At 44.3% G+C, this 17364-nt stretch overlaps 1 protein-coding gene across 1 annotated transcript; it reads right to left on the bottom strand.

Moving 5' to 3' along the window:
* Positions 1–5782: 5782 nt before the first annotated feature.
* On the bottom strand, positions 5783–7326 carry GPR27 (G protein-coupled receptor 27). The gene has a single exon (XM_058288488.2). The coding sequence runs from the start codon at positions 6960–6962 to the stop codon at positions 5832–5834; it is 1131 nt and encodes a 376-aa protein (XP_058144471.1). The 5' UTR covers positions 6963–7326; the 3' UTR covers positions 5783–5831.
* Positions 7327–17364: the final 10038 nt, after the last annotated feature.

Here is a 17364-nt window from a genome sequence, read left to right as displayed (position 1 = left end):
TATCAGATATCACATGCTAGTAGCAAATAAGATTTCCATCCTAGAAAGTTATGCAGACTGACACAATTTGGGTAATATAAATGTATCAGGGAAATTTTTAAATATGCTCCTTTCCAACAGTTTACAGGTTTCCACCTAGAGTAGACTGGCCACTCAAAACTTAATTTATAAATGACTTCATTATGCTTCCTAGAAGCCAAAAAGTAGAGCTTTAATTTACCTGTCTTCTTAATGTGACCAAGAAATGAGAGGATTGCATTTATTCCTTGACATTGCAGCTTGAAACACTTTTGCAGGTTTTCTCTGTGTAATCTGAAGTGACAATAGGACTTCAGACTTTCAGATATAAATTTCAAGCTGTTTGTTTATCTTAAATTCCTGCAATAAGGATACAGGGTGGGCTGGTACCTCCTTACCCTTCTCCCCCTTTTTCTTTTAACAAACGTACAAAATAACTTTCTCTGCAGTGTAAACTTGCTACTCCCTCTCTGAGGGAGGGGAGGGGAGGCATCCTTTTGAGGGCTGCCCGTTTGATTTCCATTCAATTCTGACCTCGAATTCTGACATTTCTAGTTGACAGCTTCTTTGCTATCTCCTTGCAACTAGATTTTATGTAACTAACTTTCTCCGTTTAAAATGGTCTCATTCTTTACTGGTGGTGAAGATTTGGAAAAAAATTGTAACAGAAAACTTTGAAGGGAGAATTATGTGGTTTTATTTCAGTGAGAGAAATTTGTTTTAAAAAATGGACTTTGGAGTGGGGGAGAGTGTGGAAGGACCCAGAAAAAAATGTAAGAACCCAGGAGGAAGGGAAAATGGAACCTGGACAATTTTTGTTCCACTCTCGTATTTTTTTCTTCTTTTCTCAGCTGAGTAACCAATGAAATAATGCCTAGAGGCAGACAACCTATTATGACGCCTGCTCTCCTCTTTATCCCCGAGGTTTTTATCTAGATCGCTCCTTTAGCATCTGTCATGATCTGCCTTGCTTTATGGTTTTGGGTGCATTTGCCAAGTTTCCCCAATTAGCTTGCTAACTCGTTAGCAACAGAACGGCAGTCCTTGCTTGTCCCATATTGCCCTGCACTGCCCAACACAGAAACTGTTTTTTAAGAGCTTTCAATAGCTATTGGTTGCATGGACTCATTCAGGTGGTTTTCCACATTCCTCTTATTAAATTTACAGATATCTTCTGAATCTTCTGGATTTACTTCAATCTAAGAAGTCACACCCACTCTATCTCATTATTTTTCCCGAGCCAGGTTAATTTAACAGCACTAGGCTGAACATCTGACAGTTGAGAAACAATGCATTAAATAAGTCTAATTTTTAAAAATTTGTGAATATAGTTCTAGGATATCAAGCATATCATAAAGGTGTGGGGGGAGTGAAGTAGTTTTAATTATTGTTGCAATTACTTGTTGATTCAAATAACATGCTCCCTGAACACTAATGGCTCAAACAATACAAGTTTTTTCAATTTCAGAACGAGAAGTCAAGAGTTAAGAGGTTGCTTGTTTGGTTCAGCAGTTCAGCAAATGTTAAAATGAGTGCATGCTCTTTTCTATCTGTTCTGATATCATTACGGTGTTACAGTGTCTCTCCTCATAGTTGCAAGATGGCTGCTATGGCTCCAAGCACCGCATCCTCAAGGAAGAGGGAGGGGTGAATGTGGGAGGAGGTGAGACTGGAGAGGGAGCCAGGAGTCAATGGTATAGGGGCGCAGGTTTGATAGAGGTAAAAACAATGCACTATGGGAACTGGGAGGAGGAGTGCCTGCAACAACTAGGGTTTTCAGAAGTCTTAGACTTGAGTCCAGCACAGGCGCAATGTTCAGCCAGGACTCAGGGGTGTGGTTGTACAGGCTGGGTATGTCCATGCCACTCCAATTGTTAAATATTGTGAATATTGCCCCTGCTCTAGATGGTTTAGTGCATGTTTCCCAGGCAGGGAAGGGGGATGGGTTTTCCCAGAGAGTGGAGAGCTTGTACAAGAGTATTCAGAGAAGAGAGAGATGGGAATGTAAGAGGAGGAGGAGGCCGAAATGCTCCTGCAGCAGGCACAGACATCTGCCCTCCACCCTGGAAGTCTCAGGAAGGTGGTGAAGGGCAGACCCAATCCTGCCAACCCAGAGACCCACCTGCAGACCCAACCCTGAATCAGCCGTAGGAACTGGGGCCGTGTTTCCTCTCAGGGGACAGGACATCTGAGAATGTTTTAGGCTGATGGAAGACCAAGGCTTGGCAGAAATAATTGTGTCATTTATGTTAAGACAGGAAGGAAGGGAGGGAGGGAAGGAGGAAGGAAGGAGGGAAGAAAGAAAGAAGGAAAGAGTGAAAGGGAAAGAGAGAGAGAGGGAGGGGAAGGGAAAGACATGTTGAAATTAATATGGTAAACTGTCAAGATTTGACAAGGCTGAATAGTGGATATGGAGATTATATTATTTATCATTTTGTTATTGATTTGTTACATGCTTCCCCACTTTGCTTGAGATCATTCTTTTTTTTTAAAAAAAAGAATGTGTCAGGTAGAAATGTAAATAGATGTAGTATTTCTGAAAAGCTATTTGACATAAGGTATCCAAAGCCTTAAAAATGTTCATTTTGTCCTAATAATTCCATGTTAAGACATGGAGATAAAGATTTATGTACAAGAAATCTATTTTGTGTTGCTTCAACTATAGTGACAGCTCATTTATCTCACCCGGAGAGCAACAAAGGTGTGCTAAATAAGCTAAGTTCCCAAATAAACAAAATTGTTTTTAACGTGTTTTAATGGAAATCTTCCCCAAATATATCATACCAGCCCTTAAGCAATGAGCATTCTGGACACAACTAACCTTTTCTAGATGAATTTTGAGTAATTAACAAAGAAATTACTTGTTAATACACTCATTGATCCAAAAGCTGTTGAGGAGTGTGAGGCATTTTACTTACACACTACTTTCCCCTAGACAGCTTGCTTCTCTGCCCCGTTTTGGGTTTTTTCCCCCTTCCTTTACCGTTAGCTGTCATTTCTCATTACTCTCACCTGATATCTCACTAGAAGGCGAGCCTTCCCATCTAATCAGAAAAAGACAGCTAATTGAGTTCATACCCTTTGTCTAAAATCAATCACGTCTAAACCAAGGCCTGGAGGTGTATCTCCAGCCATCTGGAGAACTTGTTAAAAACGCTCCTCCCGGGGTTCTACTTTGGTCCCTCCAAGTAAGAATATCTGGACCCTGCAAGCACTTAAGGTATTCCTTATGAATATTAAAATTTGACAACCACTGGCTTATGGATTCTATGAAAAAAATCTCTCAGGAACTCTGGGGCCCAAGGGCCAGCACCCGGGTGGCGCCGGGCGCAGCCTCGCTGCACCGAAAGGCTGGGGTGGCGCAGGACTCTGCTCTGCTGGGCTGCTCCTGTGCATGTCAAGAGCTAAGCATTCTGAAAATCAGAGACTTGGTGGCCTCTGCTTTTTGAACTTTCAGATCATTGGTGGTGGGATAGGGGGAGAATAGATGTGGAGGGATTTTTAGGTCAGCAGAGATTTCTGATAAATGGCCCCCGGACAACTGCCATCTCCCTGAACTTATGATCTGGGAAGAAACAGGCCAATTGTTGCTCAAGTTTTCCAAACGTGAGACTGTCTTCAGGCTGCCTTTCACAAACAAATTAAAGCTGTCCACTGACAAAAGAGAAATTAAATTAGCTACACTCTCATTATTATTACTTACCCCTCTTGTTTTATTTAAAGGTTTATTTCTGCCCCCACTCGTTTTTGTGCTTGCTGTCTGCTCGTTTCTTTTTAGGAGGAACTGAACCCGGGACCTCCCATTTGGGAGGGAGGCACCCAACTGCTTGCGCCAAGTCTGTTTCCCAATTTATCCCTCTTGGACTGAACATTAATCATTAATATTAGCCTAACTTCAGAAAAAAACAAACAAAAACAAAACCCACCACACAATATATTTACTACTCCCATTTTTAATTGCCGTTACTTTTACCAAAATGATCACAGGGGAGCAGATGTAGCTTAAGCAACTGAGCACCAGCCTCCTACAATGGAGGTCCATGATTTGCTTCCGGTGCCTCCTAGAAAAAAACAAAAGCAGACAAATTAAAAAACCCATTCAGGTGAGTTGATGTGGCTCAGTGGTTGAGCATTGGCCTCCCACATATGAGGTCCTGGGTTCAATCTCCCATCCTGGCACCTCAAAATAAAAAAAAAAAAAGGGGGGGGGAGATTACTTTGTTTATGCTCATCCTTAAGAGAAGATTTGCAAATTTTTATCTTGCATTTTCAGTTATAAATTAAAAAGAAGGCAGCCTCTAAAATGTCTTAGATATGCTCCTGGGCAAACTAGGAAACCTGAAACTAAACAATATGTGCTTAAGGATAATGGTATGTGAGTAATACCTACAGACAAGTATTAGTACCAGAAATAATTTCAAACAAGAACCCACTCCAGAATGAAAATACTGGTATATTTCAGTTTGTATAATGCAAAGAGAAATACATATATAAATCTTTAAAACGGAAGGTACATTAATAAAAATGTAGCATTATAAGCAAAAAATATTATACAGTACTTGCAGAATTTAGTCTTTCAATTTAAGATTACAATGTGTCCAACAAAGAAACATTATTTAAAATTATAATTCTCATCAATTTAAAATAACCATCAGTAGAACAGTAGCTTAACTTGGCAAACATTTTAAGGAAATGCTTTGTCTCCTAAAAGTAGGGTATCATTATATTTCATTCATTTTTACCATGAACAACAGAACAATTTTCAAAATGGAAACTGGTTTCATAAGACAGAGTAAAACTGGGCTTTTCAAAGCATAAACTGTTTCCATGGAATAATTTAAAAATTTTTGGCAAAAAATACCTATAAGCAATTTTGATTTAGTTCTCTGCTTCTTGGAGCCCTCCTATCTGTGAACCACAATCAGTACATACAAAAACATGCAATACTGTATTTTCTCCACACCATAACCAAAACACTTTTTACTCTTTTAAAAGTTAAAATTTTACAGCAATGTCTCCACTCAAATGGATATAATACAGAGAGCAGTTTTCGCTGAAGTGTGTTTCCCAGTAGTATTCAGTAACGTAGGCAACAAGTCATTTTTACTGCTTAAAAAATGACCGCCTTGCTACTGACTCCCATTTCTGCTCTTCAAATTCATTGTCAACACAGCACAAAGTTCTTGACACTTCCAAAGAACCGGTTGCAGCACAACTGACCCCACGGCAAGCAATTCACAGGGAACTTAAGACAGTTTTGGTTTTTTGTTTTTAATTTTTGCCCTTTTTCCTGCTTCCAACAGAAGACCCTCAAGAAATCTAACTTGTGAAGCCTGCCTGGGTTCTTAACACTTCACTGTAAAATGTAATGCCACTTGAGGTTGTCAAAAATAGCTTCTGTAGAAAACTGGCCATGGTCTTCAGGAAATTTTGTATGAAGGAAATAAGTCTAGCTTATTAAAAAAAAAAAAAAAAGAGTAACACCTGGACTAAAAGACGTCAGTGCCGATACAAAAAGACTGCAGGGTTTCCGTGCAGAATGAAAAGACATTTAGGAGGACGAATGCACGGAACTGGGGTGGGTTTGGAACAGAGAAACTGCAGCCCCCACCAGAAAAAAACGGAGTCTGTACAATCCAAGGGTTTATCCACTTTGAGTGTTGTTCTGAAGGCAGCTGAGAAAATTAAAACGGGGTAAAAACGACATCACTGTCCAAGCCAAAGGGACTGGCTGGGTTGGCAGCGTGTGTGTGTGTGTGTGTGTGTGTGGGTGGGTGGGTGGGTAGGTGGGTGGGTGGGTGGCGGGGGTTCCCTCATAAGCCGATGCCTTTAAGGTCGCAGGGGAGGGTGCCCTGGGTAGTCTGGGGGTTCTGGCAGCAGGGGAACTGGGCCCTGAAGCAGTCCCGCAGCTCTCGGTTGAAGAGGAAGCACACGACGGGGTTGATGCCGGCTTGGGCGAAGGTCAGCCACACGGAGGCCGTCAGGTAGGCCTGGGGGACCGCGCCGGGCCGCACCAAGACCCGCAGGTAACTGGCCACGACGTAGGGCCCCCAGAGGACCAGGAAGAGCAGCGTGACGGCGTAGAACATCTTGCACAGCCTCTTCTCCGTCTTGAACTCCTCGAGCACGAGGAGGCGGCGCGCTCCGCGGCCAGGCCCCGCGGGCCGGATGCCGACGAGCGCGGGCGGCGTGGGCCCGCGGCCGAAGCCTGCCGTCCAGTTGGCGGCCGCCTGGCCGGTGGCGCCGGGGCCGTGGAAGGTCCAGTCGTGGCTGACGGCGGGCACGAGGCGCGCCGGCCGCATCTTGCGGCGGTCGTGAATGAAGAAGAGCAGGCGGAGGTAGACGAGGTGCGTGGCGCCCACGACCACGGCCAGGAGGAGCAGGAAGCCGAGCGCGCCGGGGGCGCCGTCGGGCCGCTGCTCCAGGGCGCACGGCGCGTCCTCGTCGTCGCCGCCGCCGCCGTCCAGCACCGGCGGGAAGGCCGCGGCCAGCGCCAGCGCCCAGGCGGCGCACACCAGCATGGCGGCGCACGGCCAGCCGGCCAGGCGCTCGGCGTAGAAGCGGTGGTGCGCGATGGCCAGGTAGCGGGTGACGCCCACGCCGAGCAGCAGGAAGGCGGCGTGGAAGCAGAAGAGCGCGGCCAGGAAGGCGAGCAGCTTGCAGCCGAGCGCGCCCGGCGGCGCCCCAGCGGCGGCCGTGGCGCGCCGCGCCGCCAGCATGACGGCCGGGAGGCAGGCGAGCGCGCGCAGCCCGTCGGCCAGGCACAGGTCGAGCAGCAGGTAGTACGGGGCGCGGTGCAGGCTGCGCTCCCGCACGATGAGCAGCGCGAACAGCACGTTGCCCGCCAGGCTCACGCACAGCAGCAGGCTGAGCGTGGCCAGCTTGAGGCCCAGGGCGGCCGCCTCGCCGCCGCCGCCGCCGCCCGGCTCGCTGGCGTTCGCCATCGCGGCCTCTCCGCGGCCGTGCGTTCCGCGCCGGGGCCGCCCTCGCCGCTGCCGCCGGCCCGGGCTCGGCTCCCGTGCGGCCCCCGCGCGACACTCCCGGGCTTCAGCCCGCGCCCGGCCGGCCCCGCCTCGGCTCCCCGAGCCGCCGCCGCTCCGCCGCTGCCGCCATCTCAGGAGTGGTGCGCGTAGGAGGCGACGGCCACTCCCTGCGCCCTGGGCGCCGCGTTCTTCGTTGCGGACAGGGCCGAGCCGCCTCCCGCAGCCCCTCGCATCCTCTTCCTCCTCCTCCTCCTCCGCCGCCGCCGCCGAGCGTCTCGGCTCTGCCCCTCGCCGGGCTTGCCGCCGCCGCCGCCGCCGCGGAGCCCCCTCCCCTCCGCCGGAGCGCGCAGCGTGGCCGCCGCCAGCCTCGCCGAGGCAGTCCGCGCCGCCTGGGCCCGGCTGGGCTGGGGGCGCCGCCGCAGCAGCTGCGGGGCCGGGAGGGAGGCAGGGCCCGGGACGCAAGGTGGCGACAAGTCGTGTTTGGCCCCAGGTAACGGGGTCCTGCGGCGGCGTCCCGGCGCCCGCGCTGGGGGTCCCGGTCACTGGGCGCGGTTGGGGGAGGTTGCCTGGGATGATCGGGTCGGGAGGCCGCAGGCGGGACAGGAATGTCGAGGGCGAGCTTTCTGCCCGCCGGCTAATCGTAATTAATGACAACAGTAGCGATAGCCATCCTCATCATCTGAAAACCGCTCATATTCAGTTGAACACTTACGTGGGTGGCAGTGTGCTGGGGAGCTTTACAGTATCAGTGTTCACAATAACTACAAAGTTGGTTCTAGTCTAACCCCACTTTATAGCTGAGGAAGCCGGGCTTGGAGGTCAGGGGAGTGGAGAGCTGGGGTTGGAATTTCAGTTGGCCTGATTTCCAGGGCTGGATTCAAAGCGACTCTGCAGCATAACTCACCCTGCCTGACCAGGGGTCCCAGTGAAGACAGAATTCAGGGAAAAGGAATTCAGCATCATTTTCTCTTAAGTGACTTGAAACAGGGACTCCCTGCCACCTTCCTCCAGGAAATCTGTTTTCTGAGCAAGCCTGAGAGGGCAGTCCCTGCAATGATCGTCACACATGCCTCACTCTCCGCTCAGGTCTTAGCACTTGCTCCTCCTCCAAGCCCTTCTTCTGTCCATCTGCCTTACTCTGTATTACTTCTCTCTATTCGTTTCCTTCTTTGCACTTATAATTTGTCATTACATTTTCCCCCTTTTTTCGAAGCCCGGTGAAAGTAAGGGACCATGTCTGTTTATTTCGTACTGATCTATCCCTAGCAGGCTAAAAGACAGAATGGATACGTTGTTTTCCAGGTACTCTCATTCTTTTCTACTATGCAGAAAATTATTGTATGCCCACTGTGTACATGGCAGATATGAAATGGGCATATCCAAGACAGAGAAAGATCAGGGAGGACTTTGGCCACCAGACTGAGTCTAAACTTTAGTTTGTAGGCAGTAGGAGCCTGTGAAGGTTTTTGAGGAGAGTGACATGGTTGAAGCTGTGCTTCAAGATCATTCTGGCAGCATTGTTTTAAGAGAGATGGCAACCTAGAAATCTAGTCCAGAGCCTTAAACTCTAATGTGCATGGAAGTCCCTGGGAATCTTAAAATGCAGATTCTGATTCAGTAGGTCTGGGGAGAGGCCAGAGATTCTGTATTTGTAACAGGCTCCCAGTTAATACTGATTCTGCTCATCTGCACAGCCCACTTTGAGTAACAGGGGCCTTGAGAACAATTTAGACATTTTGCAGTTATCTAAGTGACACCCATTGAGGACCTGACTTAGGACTCCTAAGTAACCAGGAACAAGTGACTGACCAGGCAGATCTGCAAATATTTATTGACCAAAAAGAGAAATAGACTTTGAAGGGTATATCAGTTAGTGATTGCATTTTTTTGATAGTAGAAAAAAAAATGCACATGAATTTTTTTCCTCATGATACAAGAAGTGTGGAACTCATTGGTTGTGACATTAATTCAATGATGTAAAATCTCTTAACCCTTCCCTCAAGAGGCTGCCAATACTCCAGCCATTACTTAAACATTCCAAGCACAAAGAAGGAGGGAAGGGCAAAAGAGTTCCTGCCTCTTAAGTTGGTCCCCTCTGAAGAGCTTTCTAGAAGTCCTACATTATAACAAGCGTGTATCAACAGAAATTCCAGTCGGTCCACTCTCTGAAAGGGAGGCTAGGAAATGGTTTCTTTTTTTCCAAAGCCAGGCACATAGTAGTAGGGGAATCCTGTCCAGATGTGGGCCTTGGCCTTTGGGGTGCATCTGCCCAGAGAAGGAGATACCTTCTTCTAACCTGTGCAAAGATACCAACCCTGGCTCCTTTATGATAATACTAATGGTGGCCACCATTTACCAAGTAATCACTATGCGTGAGCACTGGGCCAAATGCTTGCCGTGTTATTTCATTTAATCATTGTAACAGCCATATGTGGTAGGTGCTATTACAGTCTCCAATTTGCAAGTGAGGTACAGAGAAGTTAAGTAATTTCTTCAGGCTTTCACAGCAAATAAGCATCAGAGGTGGAATTCCAAGACAGAAAACCTGGCTGCAGAGCCTAGATTTTAACCACCACACATATTGCCTCTTCATCATAACTCCAAAGAAAGTTATTGAGTCTGTAAAAACAAAACAAAAGCAAACAAAAACTACTTATATTCACACTCACAGAAGTATAGTCCCATTCAGAGAGGGAAGGATTTTTCAAAACCATCTAGTCCAATACATTCATTTTACAGAGACGCTCACTAATTGCTGAGTGGGAAGTGGAATGCAGGTTTTCTCACTTCTAGGTCTTTAGCCTTTCCCTTATTTGAAATCTTTATAGCATTTGTTCTGTTGAACATATGACACCAGGCAAATCACTTAACCTCTTGGAATCTCAATTGTTCCCTCTTACCAAGTGTGACTTTGGACTAATTGATTTCTGAGGGTCCTTGGCGCTGATGTTCAGTTAGTATATAAGTAAATATAAGTTGTTATGTTATCACAAATGGGAGGAGGTATATTCTTCAGAAAAAGACATGAAAGTAGAAACATTAATCCCTTACAATTTAGATTTCTCTGTATTTTCCATCTATGACTTAATATGCTTCTCTTTGGGATTTAAGATTTGGTTTAGTCATTTGCCCAGGATCAAGTTAGAAGTAGCAGTAGAAAATATATAAATCATGATTCTTGCACAACATTTATATACCTGCTTCTTTCCTTCTCAACATTTGTTCAGTAGATTAATATTTAAGGAAAAACCATTAACGTTTCATTGGCCAGAACCAACTTATTTTCCTTTCACTGTATCTAGGAAGCTTCAGGCAAGAACTTTAAATACTTTCTTAGGCTCACAGTTGAGTGCCTGCATCTCAAAGCAAATTAGTGATGAGATTTTTCCCTAAAATAAAAATTTCTATTTTGCTTATAACCAAATTCCTTTTGTGCATAAATAGAAAAGTTGAGATTCCCCCCAAGATCAGGTGCATTAGTTCTTTGTTACATGTATAGGCAGTGTGGATGGTAATGGAAATCCTGACCGTTGAGAGGAACTGGTTGGCACAGTTTAAAAGATAGAATCTGTCCCATGATTGTGGGTGCCAATTTGGCTAATGTCTCCTGCCCAGACTCAGACTTCTGGCCAGTCATCTGCCAATGTGTACATTGAATGCCAAGATCAAGAACGTAGTTTTGACTTAACCCTATCCCAACTTTTAGGAAAAATGAGCCAGTATTTTCCCAATGAATGTTGGGTTGTCAAAGGACAGCCCTCAGATTGTCCCTCCAGGCGAGCAGGCATAACTTTGAGAAGGAAAATAGTCTTTGGACTTAAGTTCACCTGGTTTCATATCTAAGTTTCACCGGCTACCACTTGTGTATCCTTAGGCAAGTTCCGTGCCTTTGCTGAATGTCTAAGCCCAGAAGGCATGTTATGAGAAACATTCAATTAAATGAGATCCATTTACAAAGAGTGTAGAACAAAATGTGGCACACGGGTGGTGCTTAATAAATGTTAGCTACAGTTATTCGTGTTTTATTTGGCAAGACTGAGAATACCTTGGCTAACCGTGGCTTGATTATTTTTTTCTTTTCCCCACCTCAATTTAGCCTAGCAGAATGCTCTGTACATTAGTGAGCTCTCAGTACCTAAATGGCAGTTATGAAAATCAGTCCAGAGAATCAAGGGTGCAAGAAATATAACTGTTTAATATAAACTTAATTTCTTTTTTTTTTTTTTTTTTTTTTAATTTTTTTATTTTTTATTGAATTTGTAATAATATTACATTAAAAATATATATGTGAGGTCCCATTCAACCCCACCCCCCCACCCCCCCCTCTCCCCCCCCCCCCCAACAACACTCGTTCCCATCATCATGACACATCCATTGGATTTGGTAAGTACATCTTTGGGCACCTCTGCACCTCATATACATTGGTTCACATCATGGCCCATACTCTCCTCTATTCCATCATGTAGGCCCTGTGAGGATTTACAATGTCCGGTGATTACCTCTGAAGCACCATCCAGGGCAGCTCCATGTCCCTAAGACGCCTCCACCTCTCATCTCTTCCTGCCTTTCCCCATACCCTTTGTCCATTATGTCCACTTTTCCCAATCCAATGCCACCTCTTCTATGTGGACACTGGATTGGTTGTGTCCATTGCACCTTTATGTCAAGAGGAGGCTCAGATTCCACCTGGATGCTGGATGCAATCCTCCCATTTTCAGTTGTAATCACTCTAGGCTCCATGGTGTGGTGGTTGTCCTTCTTCACCTCCATCTTAGCTGAGTGTGGTAAGTCCAATAAATCAGATTGTAGGTGCTGGAGTCTGTTGAGGCTCAGGATCTGGCTATCACATTGTCAGTCCAGAGATTCAAATCCCCTAAATATATCTTAAACCCCAACATTAACTGCACCTCCAGCACATTAGCATGAAAGTCTTATGAAGGGAGATCCCATCTGAGTCCAGATTCATCACACATAAACACCATTTCCAAAGAGGGGCCATCTGCCCTGGTAGTTAACCCCATCGGCCATGACCATAACTCCCATGGATCTCTTTAGCCCTCAAAGGAACCAATATCTGGGGTAAACTTAATTTCTGACCCTGAGTCACCATTTTGCTTTGCTGGTGGAAAAAAAATTGTAACGTCGGTGCTACTTGGAGTTAATCATGGCCCTTTACTGCTTTGGGATATGCCACAACTCTAGGGTAGTGCCAAAATTGCACATTGCATGGTTATTCAGGAACCTGGGTGCATGTGCGGGTATATTATCCCACCTGATACTTTGTCAGCAGTCCAAGCTGGTTATCTTATTTTCCCTGTCTTGATAAGCCATTGTGACTTGGTGGCTCTTAGCTGCCTGCTGCCAGACTCAGGGCGTGAGAATCTAGGCTGAGTATCGTATTGGATGCATCCGTATCCACTCCTCTCAGCTGTGTATCTGGGCAACAGGTTCAGGTTCCCTTCTTTGATACCCTCCTTTCCTCATCTCCTCCTTCTGACTCTCAGTTCTGGGGACTCCTTGAGAGGGTGAAAACCCAGTTCTTCCTTATTCTTCTGGACAGTATAGTTGGAGGATTCTCCTAGGATTCTGTGGTCTCAGAATTTAGGTGTTTGGGAAAACAAAAGCCAGGAAGCCACCATGCATTAACCTTTCATAGGCAAGGAAGCCCAGAACCTGCTACCAGCTTGAATGCTGGGAAGGAAAAGGGGGACAATCGAGAAAGACAACTCATCAGTTCATATCTCCAAATATTGTTCTAGCTACTTATATTCATTGAATGAATGATCAAATATCCCACGTGTATATATGTATGTGTATATATATATGGCATATGCTTCATAGAAGTAGAATATGGTTTAGCGAAAGTCTTGTAAAAGGTGATTTTCTCCCTTTCCTCTTCCCATGAACACAATATGGATCATCAATCTAAATGTAAGAGCTGTAACTACAAAACTCTTAGAAGAAAACAAGTAAATCTTCTTTGATCTTGGTTCAGACAATTGTTTCTTACACAGGACACCAAAAGCACAAGCAACAACAAAAATATATATATAAATTAGAATTCAGTACAGTTTAAAATTTTATGTTTCAAAGAGCATCATCAAGAAAGTAAAGACAACCCACAGCAAGGGAGAAAATATTTACAGATCATACATTGATAAAAGACTGGTATCCCAGAATATGTAAAGAACTCTTAAAACTCAATAGTAAAAAGACAAATAGCTCAATGTAAAAATGGTCATAGCAACATGGATGAACCTGGAGGACATTTTGGTGAGTGAAGCAAGCCAGACACAAAAGGACAAATACTGTATGATTGCCCTATTATGAACTAAGTATATTATGTGAAATATATTATGGGGAAGCAGACTTGGCCCAATGGATAGGGTGTCCGCCTACCACATGGGAGGTCCGCGGTTCAAACCCTGGGCCTCCTTGACCCATGTGGAGCTGGCCCATGCACAGTGCTGATGCACGCAAGGAGTGCCGTGCCACGCAGGGATGTCCCCCGCGTAGGGGAGCCCCACACACAAGGAGTGCCCCCATAAGGAGAGCCGCCCAGCGTGAAAGAAAGTGCAGCCTGCCCAAGAATGGCGCTGCACACACGGAGAGCTGACAAAGATGATGCAACAAAAAGAAACACAGATTCCCGGTGCCACTGATAAGGATAGAAGGGGTCACAGAAGAGCATACAGCAAATGGACATAGAGAGCAGACAACTGGGGGGGGGGAAGGGGAGAGAAATAAATAAAAAATAAATCTTTAAAAATAAATATGTGAAACATGAATATGGTTAAAATGGCATATATAAGACCATTTTTCTTTGAAGTTGAACAAATGTAGGTTAATACTACAAAACGTTAATATCAGAAAGAAAAAAAATTATACTGAATGAAGGAGGCCAGACCCAGAGTACTACATATTATATGATTCCATTTATATAAAATGTAAATATAAATCAATTTATAAAGATGAAATTAGTGGTTGTGTAGGACTGGGAAGGAATGCTATGAGGTGTGGAGTCTCTTTTTGGAGTAATGAAATTGTTCTAAAATTTTTGAGATGATAAATGTACAACATTGTGATTATACTAAAAGCCATTGATTATGCACTTTGGATAGATCATATGATATATGAATATATCTCAATAAGGCTGCTTAATAATTGTGCAAGCAGCTATGTACAGCAGGAAAAAAAAAGGTCAAAGGATTTGAAGGGATATTTTTCCAAGGAAGACATACAAATGATGATAAGCACATGATGCTCAGCCTCATTACCAACTAGGGAAGTACAAATCAAATCAAAACCACAATTAGATACCCTTTCACACCCAGTAGGCTATTTAAAGGAAAAAAAAAAGGAAATTAACAAGTGTTGGAGAATTTAGAACCCATTAGCACTGCTGGTGGGAAAGTAAAATGGTTCAGCCTCTTTGAAAAACATCTTAGTGGTTCCTCATAACTTAAATGTAGAGTTACCATGTGAGCCAGCAGTTCCGCTCTTAGGAATATACATGATAGAAATGAAAATTTATGTCCACACAAAAACTTGTACAAGAACATATGCAACAGTATTATTCAAAATAGCCAAAAAGTGAAAACAACCCAAATGAATGGATAAATAAAATGTGATATATCCATACAATGGAATATTTGCCCATATAAAAGCATGAAGGACTGAGAAGTGCTACAACATTGATGAACCTTGAAAACATTATGTTAAGTGAAAGGAGCCAGGCACAAAAGACCACTGTGGCAGTTTGCTATTGTTTATGAATTCCAAAAGTAGATATTGGATTGTGTTTATAAACTGGTCTGTTCCTCTGGGTGTATTAGATTCTATTAAATTCAGAGGTATCACTTTTAGTTGATTAAATTGTGATTAAGGCTTTGATTTGGCCACAGCAGCAGGATGTTGAGTCCCAGCCCCCTTTTTGGACAGAGTCTCACAGAGAAAACAACATGGCAGGAGATAGTTGGTGTTTTGGATGCTGGAGCCCTGGGGTGAGAGCCAAGCTGTTCCTCTGAAGAAACCAGAATGCTGAAGAGCTGAGAAAGCCTGGAAAGAAACAAGCCCTTGGGAAAGAGACAAGCATTATGCTAACCTACAGCTGAGAATGGAAGGAACTGGGAACACGGAGCCTTAGGAGGAAGAGAAAGCCGGAACCCTCACAGAGACCGGCAGCCATCTCGCTCCAACACGTGGCAATAGACTTAGTGAGGAAAGCAACTTACACTTTATGGCCTTGTGACTGTAAGTTTCTACCCCAAATAAATACCCTTTATAAAAGCCAACAGAGTTCTGGTACTTTGCATCAGCACTCCTTTGGCTGACTAATACAACCACATGTTGTATGATTCCACTTGGAATTCCATATCCATTGCATTGGATGTGCAACATTCAGAATAGGCAAATCCAGAGTGGTAGTGTGATTGCCAGAGCCTGGGGATAAGGAGGAATGCGTGGCAGGTGCTAATGGGTACTGGATTTCCTTTTCTTCTTTTTTTTTTTTAAATTAGAGAAGTTGAGTTGTGAGCTTGCAGAACAGCCATGCATAACATGCACAATTCCCATACATCATCCCTCCACCAATACCTTGCATTGCTGTGGGACATTTTTTACATATTATGAAAAAGCATCAAAATATAAACACTGGGAAGCGGCTGTGGCTCAATCAGTTGGGCTCCCGTTTACCATATGGGAGGCCCTCGGTTCATGTCCTGGGGCCTCCTTGTGAAGGCAGGCCCACCTGCATGCTGTGGAGTGCCACCTGGCCTGGGTGCCGCAGAGTGCCGCTGGCTGCTGCAGAGAGCCCACTCAGGAGGGTGATGCAACATAAAAGGGAGACAAGCAAAAACACAGAAGAGCATGCAGTGAATGAACACAGAGAACAGACAACAAGCAAGCCGCAAGGGTGGGGAGGAATAAATAAATACGGACACAGAAGAACACACAGCGAATGGACACAGAGAGCAGACAGCAAGCAAAAGCCACAAGGGGGTGAGATAAAAAAATACTATAAAAAATATATATAAATACTAACTATGGTCCATAGCTTACACTTGGTATAGTTTTTCTGTACACCCCCCTTATTATTAGCACCATGTATTAGTATTGTACATTTGTTATAGTTCTTGAGAGAAAGCTCTCATTTGTACTGTTAACCACAGTCCATCACCCACTGCATGGTTCACATGCAGTGGGTAATACAGTCTCATGCCTTGTACCATCGTTCAAAATGTACACTTGGTGTCTCTCACTTTCATTGCAGAGTTGTGCAGCCATCACCTCAGTAAATTTTTGAACATTTTCTTTAGCCCAAAAGAAAAAAATCTCAACCCCCCTTATTGATCATTAGTGCTGGTATATCATGTTCTTTGACACCGATGCAGAAATATTACAATATTGCTATCAACCACATTCCATAAGTTACATTAATTGTATTTTTCCCTTGCATCACCATATTCTTACTTTGAAATAATGATGTGTATTTGTTCTATTTCACAGAAGAACATTCTCATAGTTGTACTATTAACCACACTCCTCATCCACCACCAGGTTCACTGTGTTATTTATCCCTAGATTATCCTCCAGCTTTCTTTCAAATGACATTTACATCCCTAGATTACCCATCTGCCGCAATCCTATTTATAAACCAGCCGTGTTAGTTATACTCACTATAAAGTGTTACCATTAACTCTATGATTTCCACACTTTTACAGTCAACCTAATTAAAAATTCTGCATATTTTAAATATCAGTACCCCTTCTCAGACCTCATCCAATCTCCTAGTAACCTATACTCTAGACCTTCAGCTTTATGTATTTATTCTTCATATTTAGCTCATATTAATAGAGACCACACAATATTTGTCCCTTTATGTCTGGCTTATTTTACTCAGCATAATGTCCTGAAGGTACATACAAGTTGTCATGTGTCCCTGTTGTCTTCCTGTTGCAACATAGTATTCCATTACATTTTTACCACATTTTGTTTATCCATTCATTGGTTGATGGACACTTGGGTTGTTTCCATCTTTTGGCAATTGTGAATAATGCCACTATGAACATCAGTGTGCACATGTCTGTTTGCATCCCTGTTTTTAGTTCTTCTGGCTATATTTCTAGTAGAGGGATTGCCATATCATATGGCAGTTCTGTATTTAGCTTCCTGAGAAACCACCTGTCTTCCATAGAGGCTGCACCATTCTATATTCCCACCAACAATGAAGGAGTGTTCCTATTTTTCCATATTCTCTCCAGCGCTTGTAGTTTTGATTTTTAAACAATGACCATTCTGTGAGGTGTGAGATGATATCTCATTGTCATTTTGATTTGCATTTCCCTAATAGCTGGTAATATTG

The sequence above is a fragment of the Dasypus novemcinctus genome, chromosome 26 (genome assembly GCF_030445035.2).
Source record: "Dasypus novemcinctus isolate mDasNov1 chromosome 26, mDasNov1.1.hap2, whole genome shotgun sequence".
NCBI classification, from domain to species: domain Eukaryota; kingdom Metazoa; phylum Chordata; class Mammalia; order Cingulata; family Dasypodidae; genus Dasypus; species Dasypus novemcinctus.
This window is presented reverse-complemented; position numbering and strand designations above follow the sequence as displayed.

Coding starts and splice junctions, on each gene's coding strand:
- GPR27 (XM_058288488.2), bottom strand. CDS start 6,962: ATGGCGAACGCCAGCGAGCCGGGCGGCGGCGGCGGCGGCGAGGCGGCC.